We start from the raw sequence: 15,953 nt of genomic DNA, 5'->3' as shown, positions 1-15,953 counted from the left end.
ATCTCTGTCTGTATCTCTCCCTCCATCCCTTCCCCCTCTGACCCTCCTCTCTCCCGCACTGCCAGAGCACCTTGGATTTGAACTAAAGGGTACGGAGCCTCTATGTATGGGTCAGCACCAACCACACAGCCCCTCTCCTCAGCCTCTGACACCATGTGTGCTGGATGTTGAGTTTCCTTTCCCCCAAAATGGAAAAGGGAGGATTTCAGAAATCCCCCTGTCCCTGCCAGGATATCCTATAGTAAACTACACTGATGGGGAGATGAGAAAAGCTTATGCATGGCAGGGTGCCCTGGGGTTCAGACTGCCCAGTTACAGCAGTGCCCCCTTGCCTGGGGCTGATCACCAGGGTACTCAGGGGAACAGGCCCTGTGAACTGTATGCGGCCCAGTGCGTTGACCAAAAAGCCAGGTCCCTCGGAAAGTGGGTGTCCAGAAGCCACAGAATCTTGCTTCGGAGAACTGTGCAGAGAGGCAGCCCTTTCAATTTAACTTTAATTCTCCTTCCTTTTCCCATTTCCATTTCCATTGCTTTTCATTCTGCACCGGGCTGGCAGCTGATAACACCTATTTGTCTTCGCCCCCTGCCTTGTGTTTGTCTGCCAGGCTTTGCCATCTGCTTGAGGCTGTTACTCCCATCATGATCTGTCTCCACAAGGGCACGTGTGTTTGTCTATGGGCAGCACCAGCGAGGGTCTAGGGTGGGCTGGTACCTCCTGCCTCCCAGCTCAGAACCTTACCTCCCTCCCGTGACTGCCCTCTGGCCCCTGGAAGATGCCCTGGGCAGGAAGGGACTCTGAGGTCCATCTTCCCAGCTCTCTGGCTTTGTGCTGGGAGCCTCCACCCCGGTCCACACACATTATATAGCCGAAGAGAAGCAGGAGCTCAAGAGGGGTTGAGGCTTCAATGCAGTCAGACCTCAGATGTGTGCAGAGCTGGCAGTTATGAAAAAGCTGTTCTTATGGCAGGTTTGGGGAGGCCCTAGTTCCCCCACCACCTAGCCACCGTCAGCTATTCTCAGAAGATGGAACTGAAAGTCTATGTGTAAGAGTATGTCTGTCTGTCTATCTGCTGTGATGGGGTGGGGAGGAGAGGGGTCAAGTCTGTGGTGTCCGTGTGATCCTGACAGAGGACATGGGTGAATCTGTAGGGGTGTGTGTCTGTGTTGTTATGGGGGGCTGACGTGTTTACACCTCGTTGGGTCTCTCATTGCAGGGTGTGAGCACATGGAGGGGTGCAGTGGGTGCAGTCTTTGTTGTTAAGAGTTGAGTATGAGCAGTGGGTGTGGAGGCAAGTGTGAGCATCTATAATGTGACTGTGTGTAAAGGTGGTCTGTATATTCATTCAGTCACCAACTCAGAAACATCTCCTGAGCCCCAGAGTTGGCCAGACCCTGGGGATCTAGCATGCAGAGTTGCTGCCAACAAGAACAAGCAAACAAGAAAGATATCAGGTGGCAGTAAGCACTATACAGAAAATATCAGGTTAGCCAAAAAGGTTGTTTGTATTTTTCCTTAAGATGTAATAGAAAAACCCAAATGAACTTTTTGGCCAGCCTAATAAAAGGGAATGGGACAGCACCTAGCCAGGGTGGGGACTGACTCTAACTAAGTGATCAGAGAAGGTTTGTCCAGCGAGGTGACGTCTGGGCTAAAACTTGACAGAAAGTAGCAAACAGTAGGTGGGGGTGGAGTGTTTATGGTGGGGACACAGCAAGTTAGGGATGACATGAATGGGCCTGCCTTGTTCAGTAGGCGGAAGGACTGCCAGTGACTCTGGAACACAGCAGATATGGGGGAGAGGACCACATATGGCATTGAAAGGAAGGGACCGGGTGACCCTGGGTCTTGTGGGCCATGGTAAGGCTTTAGGTTGTATTTGAATTGCAGAGGGATGCCAGTGTGGGTTTCTAAGCATCCTTAAAATGATCTGCTTTATGATCTTTCTGAGGAGTAAAGTGATCTGCTTTATGATTGGAAATCAATGTGGCTTTGGGGCAGAGAATAGACTGGGTAAGGGGACAGGATGTGGAGGAATAGAAGCAAAGAAACCAGTCAGACGGTGGACAGCTGTCCAGGGAGAGATGGCATCATCTTGGACAAAGCTGGAAGCCCCGGAAGAGGTAAGAAGTGGTCAGATCCGGGATCTACTTGGGAGGTAGAGCTGAGAGGACCTGCTGATGGATCAGGTACCAGAGTGGGTGGGAAGATCAGAAACGAAAGATTCTGAGGCTTGGAGCCTGTATAGCAGGAAAAGTGGTGCTGCCACTGTAGAGATGGGAAGGGCAGAGGGCAAGTTGGGGGGTGGGCAGAGGGAGTTAGTGCATCTGCTTGGCCATGGCCCTTGGCTATGGGAATCTGGAGCTAGGGAAGAAGTTGGTACAAGAGAGAGAAACATGAGATTCAGCGGCATACAGATGGTATTTCCAGTCTAAGTCTGAGTGAGATGCTGGAGGGCGAGAGGGCAGGTAGGGAGAGGAAGACGCCTGAGCGCTCCGGGTCTTTCTGCCCTGAGGTCCACGTGGAAGAGCGGGGAGCAGCAGCTGAGATAGAGGAGCCAGTGTAGGAAGAGGAGATCCAGGGGAGGACTAGCCAGGGATGTGAGCCCAGTTGGGGGAGTGCTGAGAGGGAAGTGAATGCACCAGAGGCTTGGCAGCAGGGGGTTGTTGGTGACCGTGACCAGAGTGATGGAGACAGAGGCCTGACTGGAGGACTGAGTGGTGGCCGGGGAGGAGAACCACAGGCAGGACAAGGACCACAGAGCCCAGAGATGGGGATCTTGGGTAAAGGGCTGTTTGTTTTACGACTTTGCATGACTGTGTGTCCGTGGGCCTGCTCACGTGCACGGTGGATGTGCGTGAGTGTATCCCTGTATCCCTGTGAAGGGTCTGTGTGTCAGCCAGGCATAGTCCTCCAGGTATGTGTGTCTGGGCGTCTGTACCCAGTCTGTGCTGCTGGGTGTACCTTTGCCACAGGAGATGCTGCAAGCCTGGGGGCCTAGGGACATTGCCCAGGCTTCCACCAAGGTGTTGGATCTGGTCCCCACTTATCCCAGTCCTGCTCGAAGGGAGTAATGTGGAAGGGCCAGCCAGCAGGTCCAAGTGGGAGTGAGGGTGACCATGTTGTGTGCTATCCCCTTTTTCCTTCTCTTCCTCCAGGCTTCCTCTGTTCTAGAAGGGTAGGTGCTGTCCCACCAAAAAATGGAGGTAGAGGGGATGGTTGAGTCTTTTTTAAGGTTCTGAGGCCCAGCCTAGCTCAGTTCCTTCAGAAGAGCAGAGGTCACTCCTGAGCACAGGGGTGTCCCAGGGAGCTGTGCTGTCACTTGTGGGCTCCCCACAGGCAGAGACAGGGGCCAGAGTGGGCCAGGGCCATAACTCTGACCAGGCTGTAGGGATAAACCAAAGCCCTTTCTCCCCATGTCCGCCTCTGCAGGCCTGGCCTACTCTGTCCCTGATCCTGGCACCCTTCCTAAAGCTAGGCTCTGGACCTGATGTCTAGAACAAGAACAAGTCCAAGAACAAGCTTGTTCTCTAGCCCTGAACAAACCACTTTCCACCTTCCTCAGGAAGCCAAAGTGGCCAGGTCTCTGCCCAGGGCCTGCATGTTCACCACTGTGAAGACCAGTTTCCCCAGCCTATCAAGGCTCTTGGCAGCCACCAGGCCATAGTGGGTTGCCCTCCCCTATGACCTTGGGACCTTCACCTTCATCCCACCTCCTCCATCCCCCTGCATTTTCCACTCATCGGGTAGAGCACAGGGTTTGGGAAAGTGAACTCAGGGGTAGTCACTTGTGACCAGGTTCATGGGTGGGTGGAGTTCGGGAGAGCAGGAGGGAGAGAACTGGCTAGGGAGGTACGAGATGGATGGGAGCCCGAGGTATGAGGGGTAGGGGAGGGTCTGCACCCCTGCTTCTGTGGGTCTGCCCCCTGCCTGTCCCCTCACACCCTCTACCCCTGCAGAAGCTGAGGAGCTGTACCAGAAGAGGGTCCTGACCATCACTGGGATTTGCGTGGCTCTGCTGGTAGTGGGCATCGTCTGCGTGGTCGCCTACTGCAAGACCAAGTGAGTTGTCGGCACTCAGGCCAACAAGGGGCTGCTTCTGTGGGGATGGGCTCTCCTCTCCACTCCGCCATGCCTGGGCTGCCCCTTGCTCTTCCCCTCTGCCCCTTAGGGGCTTCTGCAGCTGGTGTGGGGCCAAAGGGCCAGGCCAAGAAGCAGGAGCAGAGGGTGGGAGAGACAGACCCCAGAGGACTGAACAAGAGTGGTCATAAGCACAGGCATCAGAAGACAGACCTGGGTTCAAATCCAACTCTGCCATTTCCTGTAACCCTATGGAAATTGACAAACCTCTCTGAATCTTCATCTGTAAAATGGGCATGATCCTCGTATGTACCTCAGAGCATCCTGTGGGGAGCATCTGCCCTGTCAAGTAGGCAAACACTAGGGCAGTGTGGGGGTGGGGAAGCACAGAGAGGAAGGCCCCTTTTCAGGGAAAAGAGCTCAAAGAGAGTTGCCTGGCCCCACCTAGGAGCAGTCCAGGCAAGACACCTTCCAACACAGAGAAGGGGGGGTTGGGGCACCCCTGAATAGAGGAAAGGTGATGTCAGAACCTTGGAGCAAGGGGCAGAAATGGGGCTTGACAATTCAATTCTTGGCTAAAAGACAAATGCCAGGGAGTATTGACTGTGTTCATGGAGTTTGAGCAGCCCAGGCTAGTTGGAGCAAAGGGCGGGGGTCAAGAAAACAAGGTGCATGAGTCTAAAAGAACAGCTGGAGTCTGCATGGCACCATAGGGCCTTGAATGTCAAGCTGGGGAGCCTGGGTTTATCCTACAGATGGCAGGAAGCCATTGCAGGTTGTAAAGTGATGTAGTACAGAAAGAGGATTGTTACATCTGTTCTTATCTAGAAAGCAGGAATCTGGGCATGACCACCATTTGGGGGGCTGAGCCCTGGGGTCTTGGTTACTGCTGCCCCTATATATGAGATCAAAAGCCTTGCCAACCTTGAGATTTAGGGCTCAGGGAGCCCAGAGAGGAGACTGAGCCCACATAGGAAAACCAAGGCCCAAAACTGGGCAGGGGGGTTGGGAAGCAAGCACCATGTTCTAACCTATACTACATTTAATCATTTCAACAAACTTTAATTCAATGCCTGCTGAACAGACACTAGGCCCTGCAACCAGGCAAATGGCCAGAGCTCTAAGCAAGATGTGCGGGATCACGGGATATATCTCAGGGGTGCCTAACCTCAGCTGGAGGGCAGGTAGGATTTCCCTGAAAAAGGTGCATTTTAGCTGGGCCTCCGGGAGTTGGTGATGGACAGGGAGGCCTGGCATGCTGCGATTCATGGGGTTGCAAAGAGTCGGACACGACTGAGCGACTGAACTGAACTGAAGTTAGCTTGACTCAGAAGTTAGCAGGTGAAGGGGCATAGAATGTGCTGCAATTAAATGCAAAGGCCCAGAGGCCAGAGAGGCACAGTGTCGGATCAGAAACAAGCCCTCCAAGAATGCAATGAGTGGGGGTGTGGAGAGATAGTGCTAGGGAGAGGGACAGGATGCTGAAGACCCATGAAGGGTTTGTAGCAGAAGAGTGACATGATTAGTCTTGTCGATTACAAAAGAGATGTACTGAGCTCTTAATGTGTGCCAAAGGAAAGAGGCCCCACAGGTCTTGTTTCCCTGACCACAGCATCCTGTTTTATTTTTTTCATAGCACTTTGCTGAAAGTACTTGTTTATTTATTTTTATTATTTTTAATTTATTTTTATTATTATTAGGAGAGGCAGATGATGTGTTTATCATCTGCCTCTCCTACTGGCCTGCAAGCTCCATGAGGACAGAAACTATATCTGTCTTCTCTGCTCCAAAACTGCATCTTTGCTTTGTTCAGTCACTAAATCACCTCTGACTCCTTGCAACCCGCTGGACTGCAGCCTGCCAGGCTCCGCTGTCCTTGGGACTTCCCAGGCAAGAATACTGGAGTGGAATGCCATTTCCTCCTCCAGGGAATCTTCCTGACCCAGGGATCAAACCCACGTCTTCTGCATTGGCAGGCGAGTTCTGGCACATAGTAAAAACCCAGTCAATACCAAATAAATGAATGAATGAGCAAGTGGGTCAGCACTGTGCTTGAATATCTTATCTACTCTTCATACTCAGTGGTCTTTGAAATGGATAGATGATCAGTCCATTTTACAGATGATGAAAGTGGAGCATGGAGAGTTTAAGTAACTTGCCCAGAGTTACACAGCTAGAAAGTAGAGTTCTACTATCTCAGCAAAGCCAAAGCTCATTACCACTACAGTCAGGTACTGCTGAATGCAGGCTGGTAGTGATGATGTAGGGGTTGATTGAAGGGGTCCTGGCCGAGGGCAGCCTGAGCCCAGGAAGAGCAGTAGCAGGAGATGCCATGGCAGTCCAGGGCACAGGTAGCCCAGTTCCCTGGAGTGACAGCTAGGGGAGTTCCTGCTTTGTGTGTGTCGTGGGGTATGGGGGTGCCAGGCTAATGCACCTTCTCCTGCAGGAAACAGCGGAAGCAGATGCATAACCACCTCCGACAGAACATGTGCCCTGCCCACCAGAACCGGAGCTTGGCCAACGGGCCCAGCCACCCCCGACTGGACCCTGAGGAGATCCAGATGGCAGACGTGAGTGTTGATCCCTGGCCCCACTCTGACCCCTCGCAGTAGAACTCACCTTATCATGCCCCCTGCAAGAATGGGTCAGGGAGGCAGCAGCCCATCCTGGGCTCAACCTTGCCTGCTAACCTGGCCTCGCCTCCCCAGGATGACTTAGCCTTGCTTGGCCCACTTCCTCAAGGGAGGTCAGGGGCTGGACTTCCAGGAGCCACTGCTGCCCTAACACCGAGTCACATATCCAGTGGACCATCCCCCCACCACCTGAAGCTTACTGTCTCATTTCCCCAAGCCCACCAGGAAGGAGGGCCAACTTGGTCATCTGTCGCTAACTGCCCCCCTCAAACTCTCTGTTGCAGTATATCTCCAAGAATGTGCCCGCCACAGACCATGTCATCCGGAGGGAAACAGAGACCACCTTCTCTGGGAGCCACTCCTGTTCTCCTTCTCACCACTGCTCCACAGCCACGCCCACTTCCAGTCACAGGTGGGCACCACCACAGAGCCTTGCAGACTCCTGTATGCACACCCACAGGGCGTGCACACACGCATCATACACCTGCCTAGGGACACATACAAAACCCCAGCCAGGCTGGGCCCCGTATTAAGGGTCCTAGTGAGCCAGAGGATGGAGGTGGGGGGATTCAAGCCAGAACCCACCACCAGATGTCCATCCAGGTCAAGAAACGGGATTCCCTTTTCTAGTCTAAACCAGCCCCAGAGGAGCAACAGCATCACTGTGCTCCCATCTAACATTTAGTTCTGTTTGGACGTCATCAGCACCACTTCATCTGGCAAAAAGTGCCTGGTCCCTCAAGTACCCACAGCTATTCAGTGTCCTCCCCTGGGGTTTCCACATGAACCTAATCCACCTAGGCGTCCTCTCCAGAGGTAGGGAGGCCTGTCTACATAAGCACAAAGTCATACAGCTCTAAAAAGAACCCTTTCTTCCCTGGGGAGCGGGGTCCCTGTATATTGGCCACTGGGGCTGGGTGCTTGCGGCAGGTGTCCTGGGACCACAGGAGTGGAAGGGGTCACAGCCGAGGAAACCAAGGGGAGGTTGTTGCAGGGAGGAAAGGAAAAGGGCTGTGTATACTGCAGCCCACATCCACAGGCCTTCAGCTCTCCTCCTCCTCAGATTGGGATTTAGCACTTACGATACTACACATCAGCTCAGAGTGGAGGACAGTGAGCTGAGGGAGACTGAGAGGAGTGAAGAACCAGGGCAGGGGTGGGCCTGGGACCACACGTGCTGGGCTGCCCTACCCCTTCCTGTCCCCTCATGTCACTCCCACCTGGCTTCTCCAGGCATGAGAGCCACACATGGAGCCTGGACCGTTCTGAGAGCCTGACCTCTGACTCCCAGTCGGGCATCGTGCTGTCATCAGTGGGCACCAGCAAGTGCAACAGCCCAGCGTGTGTGGAGGCCCGGGCACGGCGGGCAGCGGCCTACAGCCTGGAGGAGCGGCGCAGGGCTGCCGTGCCACCTTACCACGACTCCATAGACTCCCTGCGTGACTCCCCACACAGTGAGAGGTCAGTCCCCGTGACCTGCGCCCACCTCAACCAGAGAGCTGGCACCACTGACCTGTGGCCGATCCTGTGGTCACCTCAGAAACACTCCAAAGAGCCTCATCCCCCTTTTTCAGATGGGCAAGCAAGGTCCCTGAAAAGTTCAGTGTTCTGCTCAGGGTCATTAACATGTTAATGACAGGCTGGGACTCCAGCCAGTAGACCCTAGTGTGTTATGACTATTTAATTTAATTGTCCTACTAGGACACTTTTCAGAGTGGAAGAGAATGTTATTAATAATCGCACTGGAACATCAGGAACAAACAGGGACTGTCCTGGACAAACCAGAACATATGGTTGCCCTATGCTGGTGTCACCTAGAGGCCCCATGTCCTAGGAGAAACAGACACCAAGATCAAACAGATGAGAGAGTGGGAGGAGAGACTGTCTGTGAGGAAACTGATCAGTGCAGGATGGGAATGAGCCAAGAATGCCTGAGGCCCTGGAAGCATCAGCGTCTAGGCCCCCATGGATCAAGATGCCATTGGGTTCCCAAGCAATGAATGCAGTGAGAACCAGGAAGTCCCCTTCTTCCCTGACTCACAGGCAGGAGTCACAGGGGCCAGGCAGCATCTTACTCAGCCCTCAAATGGCCTCTTGGCAAGTAGGATCTCTGGGAGGAGAGCAGGAAAAGGGGCATGGTACTAGGAACTCTTCAGATGGTAAAGAATCTGCCTGCAATGCAGACGGCCTGGGTCTGATCCCTGGGTAGGAGAGATCCCCTGGAGAAGGGAATGGCTACCTGCTCTAGTATTCTTACCTGGAGAATTCCATGGACAGAGAAACCTGGAGGGCTACAGTCCATGGGGTTGCAAAGAGTCGAACACAACTGAGTGACTAACACTTCCATTTTCACAAGGAACTCCAGGCTAGGGTGGAGAAGGCTCAACTCAGCCTATTCCATGCCAACCACAGGCACAAACCACTGAAACTCCCAGCTGCCCATGAAAAGAGCTAAACACAGAACACCCCACTAGGTTAGAGAAAGCCAGTCTAACCACAGGCTCTGGGAAGTAACTAGGTTTCTCTGATACTAACCTTTCTAAGCCCAGTTCCACCACCTGTGTGATTTGGGGCAGGTTGATCACCTCTGTGCTTTGGTTTCCTCAGCTGTAGAACAGTGAACATTAAACCTGTCTCGTGGCTCTTATGAAGGCTACCTAAGATCAAGCTCAAAGCTCTTTGTCTCATACCTGACATGGAGCTTTGTGCTCACTAGGTGGAGCTGTGGTTATCAACAGTAACAAGAGCAATAGGACTCCTTGATGGGTGGAGGTAGAAAGGTGGGGAGGGACTTCTGGGCGAGGGGAACACCATGAGCCCTTCCAGTAGAGGCACTGAGGACAGAGCTGGTGAGTGAGGTACCTCAAGGTGTGGGGAGAGGGGAGTTGGGCGTAAGCAGGCAGGCTGGGGCTAGATAGACAACCAGTGGCCCTGGGTGGGTAAGCATGAAGGGCCTCCTAAAGCAGAGATGTGACTTTAAAAAATTGTTCTGGGAAGTGCATAGGCTGAAGGAAAGATCCTGGGGTGGGAGCATGACAAGAGTGAACATCCAGTCCCAGGCTGGAGTAGAGCAGGGTGGAGGGTTTGATCCGGGAGAAAGGGAATGGGTAAGACTTGATGGATGTACATGTGGAAAATGTGGGAGAGGGAAGACAGGGGAGTCAGATGATTCAGAAAGACAGTATAGGGACTTGAGGAAGCAGTTAGGTGCCCAGCTCTACCGTTTGAAATAGAGGCAAGGAGGTGAGGTAGACAATGACTGGGCAAGAGGCTGGTTTACCCAGAAAGGGAAATGTGGAGAAAGAAAAGGGACTGGTGCCTGGGACTCAGACTGGGAGATATTTGGAAGGGCAAACTTTTGAAGGAACTGGTGCTCTTTAGCTCCAAGCAGAAATGCTTCAGTGTGGTCTTGGTAACTGTGCTCTGGGCTGAGCTCCTACTTGAGGTGGGAACAGTCACTTCCCTGAGGCAGATTTTAGCTTCACCTTAAAAAGGAATATTTCCCCACTGTAGCCATCAGCCAAGGGATGAACTGTCCATGAGGGAAGGGGAGTCCAAGTCACAGGGATGACTGAATGCAGGGACTAGCATGAGTAATCGGGCAGAATGAGTCCTGGTTTCTGCCTGTTGTTTTTCAGTCGCTCAATTGTGTCCAACTCTTTGCAACCCTATGAACTTCAGCACACCAGGCTTCCTTGTCCTTCACTATCTCCCAAAGTTTCCTCAGACTCATGTCTATTGAGTCGATGATGCCATCCAACCAACTCATCTTCTGTCTCCCCCTTCTCTTCCTGCCCTCAATCTTTCCTAGCATCAGGGTCTTTTTCAGTGAGTCTGTTCTTTGAATCAGATGGCTGAAGTAAACTGGAGCTTCAGCATCAGTCCTTCCAATGAATATTCAGGATTGATTTCCCTTACGATTGACTGGTTTGATCTCCTTGCTGTCCAAGGGACTCTCAAGAGTCTTCTCCAGCACCACAGTTTGAAAGCATCAATTCTTTGATGCTCAGCCTTCTTTATGGTCCAACTCTCACATCCATACATGACTACTGGAAAAATCATAGCTTTGACTAGACAGACCTTTGTTAGCAAAATGATGTCTCTGCTTTTTAATTCTCTGTCTAGGTTTGTCATAGCTTTTCTCCCAAGGAGCAAGCATCTTTTATCTTTCATGGCTGCAGTCACCGTCCATGGTGATTTTGGAGCCTAAGAAAATAAAGTCTGTCACTGTTTCCATTGTTTCCCCATCTATTTGCCATGAAGTGATGGGACTGGATCACACGATCTTAGTTTTTTAAATGTTGACTTTTAAGTCAGCTTTTTCACTCTCCTCTTTCACTTTCATCAAGAGATTCTTTAGTTCCTCTTCACTTTCTGCCATTAGGGTGGTATTATCTGCATATCTGAAGTTACTGATATTTCTCCCAGCAATCTTGATTCCAGCTTGTGATTCATCCAGCCCAGCATTTTGCATGATGTACTCTACATATAAGTTGAATAAACAGGGTGACAATATACAGCCGTGATGTACTCCTTTCCCAATTTGGAACCAGTCCATTGTTCCATGTCTGGTTCTGTTACTTCTTGTCCTGCATACAGGTATCTCAGGAGGCAGGTAAGATGGTCTGGTATTCCCATCTCTTGAAGAATTTTCCACAGTTTGTTGCCATACACAGTCAAAAGCTTTAGCAGAGTCAATAAAAGAGGACTAGTTTTTCTGGAATTCTCTTGCCTTTTCTGTGATCCAACAAATGTTGGCAATTTGATTTCTGGTTCCTCTGCCTTTTCTAAATCCAGCTTGCATATCTGGAAGTTCTCGGTTCACCTATTGTTGGAGCCTAGCTTGAAGAATTTTGAGCATTACCTTGCTAGCACGTGAAATGAGCACAACTGTGCAGTAGTTTGAACATTCTTTGGCTTTTGCCCTTCTTTGAGATAAGAATGAAAACTGATCTTTTCTAGTCCTGTGGCTACTGCTGAGTTTTCCAAATTTGCTGGCATAATGAGTGCAGCACTTTAACAGCATCATCTTTTAGGATTTGAAATAGCTCAGCTGGAATTCCATCACCTCTGCTAGCTTTGTTCATAGTAATGCTTCCTTTTTTTTTTAATTTTTTTTATTTTTCAGTGGGTTTTGTCATACATTGATATGAATCAGTCATAGAGTTACACATATTCCCCATCCCGATCCCCCCTCCCATAGTAATGCCTCCTGAGGCCCACTTGACTTCACATTCCAGGATGTCTGGCTGAGTGATGGTGAGTGATCACACCATCATGGTTATCCAGATCACTGAGACCTTTTTTATACAGTTCTTCTATGTATTCTTGCCACCTCTTCTTAATCTCTTCTACTTCTGTTAAGTCCTTACCGTTTCTGTTCTTCATTGTGCCCATCTTTGCATGAAATTGTTCCCTTGATACCTCTAATTTTCTTGAAGAGATCTCTAGTCTTTCCCATTCTGTTATTTTCCTGTTTCTTTGCATTGTTCACTTAAGGAGGCTTTCTTGTATCTCCTTGCTATTCTTTGGAACTCTGCCTTCAGCTAGTGTATCTTTCCCTTTCTTGTTTCCTTTTCACTTCTCTTCTCAGCTATTTGTAAGGCCTCCTCAGACAACCAGTTTGCCTTCTTGCATTTCTTTTTCTTGGGGATGGTTATAGTCACCACTTCTTGTACAGTGTTACTAACCTCTGTCCATAGTTCTTTGGCACTCTATCAGATCTAATCCCTTGAATCTGTTTGTTATTTTCACTGTATAATCATAAGGGATTTGATTTAGGTCATACCCGAATGGCCTGGGTTCACATCCCAGCTTGACCACTTCCTGGCTGTGTGAACCTTGAGTAAGTCACTTAAATGTTTTTGAGTCTCAGTTACCTAAGGAGTACTATGGCATTAACAGAAGCTTCTTACGAGATTTACTGTATTAGATGACCTGGCACACGTAAAATGCCCCAGCCTAAGCCTGATCCAAAGTAACCATTCAGGAACACTGGTGTCTGTGAACATCCCCACAACCAAGGACCACTGATTCCATACACATATGGAATCACCCAACAATGCTATGGAATGACCACTGTGTTTATTCCTGATTCACAGATAAGTAAACCAAGGATCAGAGAAACTAAGGAAATTGCTTAGGGTCACTGAGGAATACCAGCATGGCTCCTTCGAGAGGGATGCTTTGCGTCAGGGCTGCCCCATCCCCTGGCCACCAGCCCAAGTCTCTGCCTCTCCCCACAGGTACGTGTCTGCCCTGACCACGCCCGCGCGCCTCTCTCCCGTGGACTTCCATTACTCGCTGGCCACGCAGGTGCCGACTTTTGAGATCACGTCCCCCAACTCGGCGCACGCCGTGTCGCTGCCTCCCGCCGCGCCCATCAATTATCGCCTGGCGGAGCAACAGCCGCTCCTGCGGCAACCGGCGCCCCCTGGCCCAGGACCGGGGCCTGGGCCCAGCGCGGACATGCAGCGCAGCTACGACAGCTACTACTACCCCGCAGCGGGGCCGGGGCCGCGGCGAGGGGCTTGCGCACTGGGCGGCAGCCTGGGAAGCCTGCCCGCCAGCCCCTTCCGCATCCCGGAGGACGACGAGTACGAGACCACGCAGGAGTGCGCGCCCCCGCCGCCGTCGCGGCCGCGCGCCCGCGGCGCGTCCCGAAGGACGTCGGCGGGGCCTCGGCGCTGGCGCCGCTCGCGCCTCAACGGGCTGGCGGCACAACGCGCACGCGCGGCGCGGGACTCGCTGTCGCTGAGCAGCGGCTCGGGAGGCGGCTCAGCCTCGGGCTCGGACGACGACGCGGACGGGGCGCTGGCTGCCGAGAGCACGCCTTTCCTCGGCCTGCGCGCGGCGCAGGACGCGCTGCGCTCGGACTCGCCGCCACTGTGCCCGGCGGCCGACAGCAGGACTTACTACTCCCTGGACAGCCACAGCACGCGGGCCAGCAGCAGACACAGCCGCGGGCCGCCCCCACGGGGCAAGCAGGACTCGGGGCCCCTCTAGGGCCCCCGCCGCCCCCTCCGCCTCGCCCGCCCCACTGTCTTTAAGGAGAACAGAGACCGCCGACTGGAGAGAGAAAGGAGGAAAAAGAAATAAAAATATTTTTATTTTCTATAAAAGGAAAAAGGTATAACAAAATGTTTTATTTTCATTTTAGCAAAAATTGTCTTATAATACTAGCTAACGGCAAAGACGTTTTTATAGGGAAACTATTTATATGTAACATCCTGATTTACAGCTTCGGAAAAAAAAAAAAAGAAACAACAACAAAAAAAAGAGAGATGGGCCAATTTTTTGACTCTTTAATAGAAACCTATATTGTGGTGCCTTTTGCTGTACGCTAATATGGAGCTCCTGGAGAGAAGTGTGGGTTGCAGGGTTGGGGGAATGTAGGATCCCAAGCTGGCGGGGAGGGGGGGGGGGGCAGAGGTGGGGGGCTGTGAAAAGGAAGCAGAGAAAAGAGGCCACGTGTTTGGGTTCGGGTGGGGGCGAGGGTAGGGGCATCCCGAGGAAGAAAATGAGGTCTGGAGTAGCTTTTGCTCCCTCGTAAGATCTGGAGTTCTGGTCCCCCTTAGCTGTGGGTGGGGATCCTAGGCTTGGAACTAGAGTTGGGGTCAGGTAAAGTCCAGGGGGAGACTAAGGCCCAGCGACAGCAACCAGAATGGGGAGGGGGCCTCCCCGCTCCTCACAGCTGCTAAGGAGGGGGGCTCTGAGAAACAGGTCTTCCCAACAGCCTCTGCGGGGGAGGGGGCAGCTCTGCCTGGGCCCCAATGTTCGCGGCTCCTCCTCCCCTGTGGCCTCCAGGACGCCCCTCCGTCCTCTGCAGCACCTTCGTTTACAGGTCGTCTTTTCTATTTTACGCGTGCATGTCCTTTGCATTTCAGATTCTTTAGATTGGATGCATGGTCACACTGGGACCGAGAAGAGCCACTCAACAGTGTATTTGATTCCCCTTTTAGCAATAAAGTAACACCATTTCCTTCTCACAGCCGGACTCCCATCCCCCAGCCCACCTATGACTTCCACTTCCTCTCCAGCCCTGACCTCCCCACCCCACAAAACTGGGTCCACTGCTAATTTGTCAAAAAGGTAATTGTTTAAAAAAAAAAATCCTAAACAAATGGGAACCCTGCCCCTTGAAATGTCCAAACACCTGACTGTTGACACTTGAACATTTTTATATTATAAATAAAATCAGAAATAACTCATGTTTGACTGTGTGTGCCTAGCCCTTAGGTGAGGAGGGAAGACAGAGGATGAAGACCTGTGATAGAGATGGATGGATTTTGGTGTGGAGGTTGAAGAGAGCCAGAGCAGTTCCTGGGAGGAAGTGTGTTAGTCACTCAGTGGTGTCTGACTCTTTTCGACCCCCATGGACTGTAGCTGGCCAGACTCCTCTGCCCATGGGATTCTCCAGGCAAGAATACTGGAGTGGGTAGCCATTCTCTTCTCTAGGGAATCTTCCAGACCCAGGGATTGAACCCTGGCTTCCAGAAGGCAGATTCTTTAACATCTGAACCAGCAGTTGGGGGGAAAGAGACCCTCCCTTCAATCTCGCTGGCTCCAACTCCCAGAATGGGATCCAACCCTCCTCCCTTTTCTGAGGACATTCACCAGGTGTCCCCCAACACCTCTCCCCTACCACCCCATGGCTGCTGGGGAACCTGGCCAAGGGGCTGATGCAGATTACTCTGCTTTGAGCTCAGCCTTAGAACGCTGGCCCAGTTCCTGCCCTGGAGCTCCAGGGGGCAGAATGAGGCAAGAGTTTCCAGGCCTAGGTGGGTGAGAAGGGAAAGGTTGTAAGGTTGGCACTGGAAGAGCTGAGGCAAGATGACCCTTGGGGCCTCAGGCATGTCACAGGCAAAGTCTGGACATGAAAATGGCATAATGGGTACCCTCAGCTGCCAGGAGGTGCTGGGGTTTTTTATATCCCCTCAAAGCCAGGGCTTGTCTAAACTTGCAGTCTCTGATGGAGAGTACATGATCTCAGGCATAGAGAAGGCAGATGGAGGTCCAGGGTGAGCCTTTTCTCCCTCATTGATTAATGTTACTAAGTCAGTACCCAGCACTAGGAACCATTAGATTCCAACCAGACACAAAGGAGTCAGTTATCCAAAGATTTCAGGAAGTTGATGTGTGAGGGTGCACACAATGAGCCCAGAACTTGTGTGGTCAGTTCAGAGACCTACAGATCGGAAGGATGGAGAGGCCTAGGGTTGAAACGGCTTAGGTATCAACAG

General features: G+C 51.9%; 1 protein-coding gene across 6 annotated transcripts in view; it reads left to right on the top strand.

The window, feature by feature from the left end:
* NRG2 (neuregulin 2) overlaps positions 1-13,863 on the top strand; it is a 187,194-nt gene extending 173,331 nt beyond the window's left edge. For 4 of the 6 annotated variants that reach the window (XM_065935532.1, XM_065935531.1, XM_065935528.1 and 1 more), the window contains 5 exons: positions 3,958-4,060; positions 6,525-6,648; positions 6,996-7,123; positions 7,945-8,172; positions 12,957-13,863. In XM_065935532.1, the coding sequence (XP_065791604.1) occupies positions 3,958-4,060; positions 6,525-6,648; positions 6,996-7,123; positions 7,945-8,172; positions 12,957-13,716 (1,343 nt within the window). In that variant the 3' untranslated portion in view covers positions 13,717-13,863. Of the gene's footprint in view, positions 1-65; positions 90-3,957; positions 4,061-6,524; positions 6,649-6,995; positions 7,124-7,944; positions 8,173-12,956 lie in introns of all 6 variants that reach the window. The other 2 variants (XM_065935530.1, XM_065935529.1) reach the window with 1 other exon arrangement.
* Positions 13,864-15,953: the final 2,090 nt, after the last annotated feature.

The sequence above is a fragment of the Muntiacus reevesi genome, chromosome 1, assembly GCF_963930625.1.
Source record: "Muntiacus reevesi chromosome 1, mMunRee1.1, whole genome shotgun sequence".
Classification (NCBI taxonomy): Eukaryota; Metazoa; Chordata; class Mammalia; order Artiodactyla; family Cervidae; genus Muntiacus; species Muntiacus reevesi.
The sequence above is the reverse complement of the archived record's forward strand: the minus strand, read 5'-3'. Positions and strand labels throughout refer to the sequence as shown.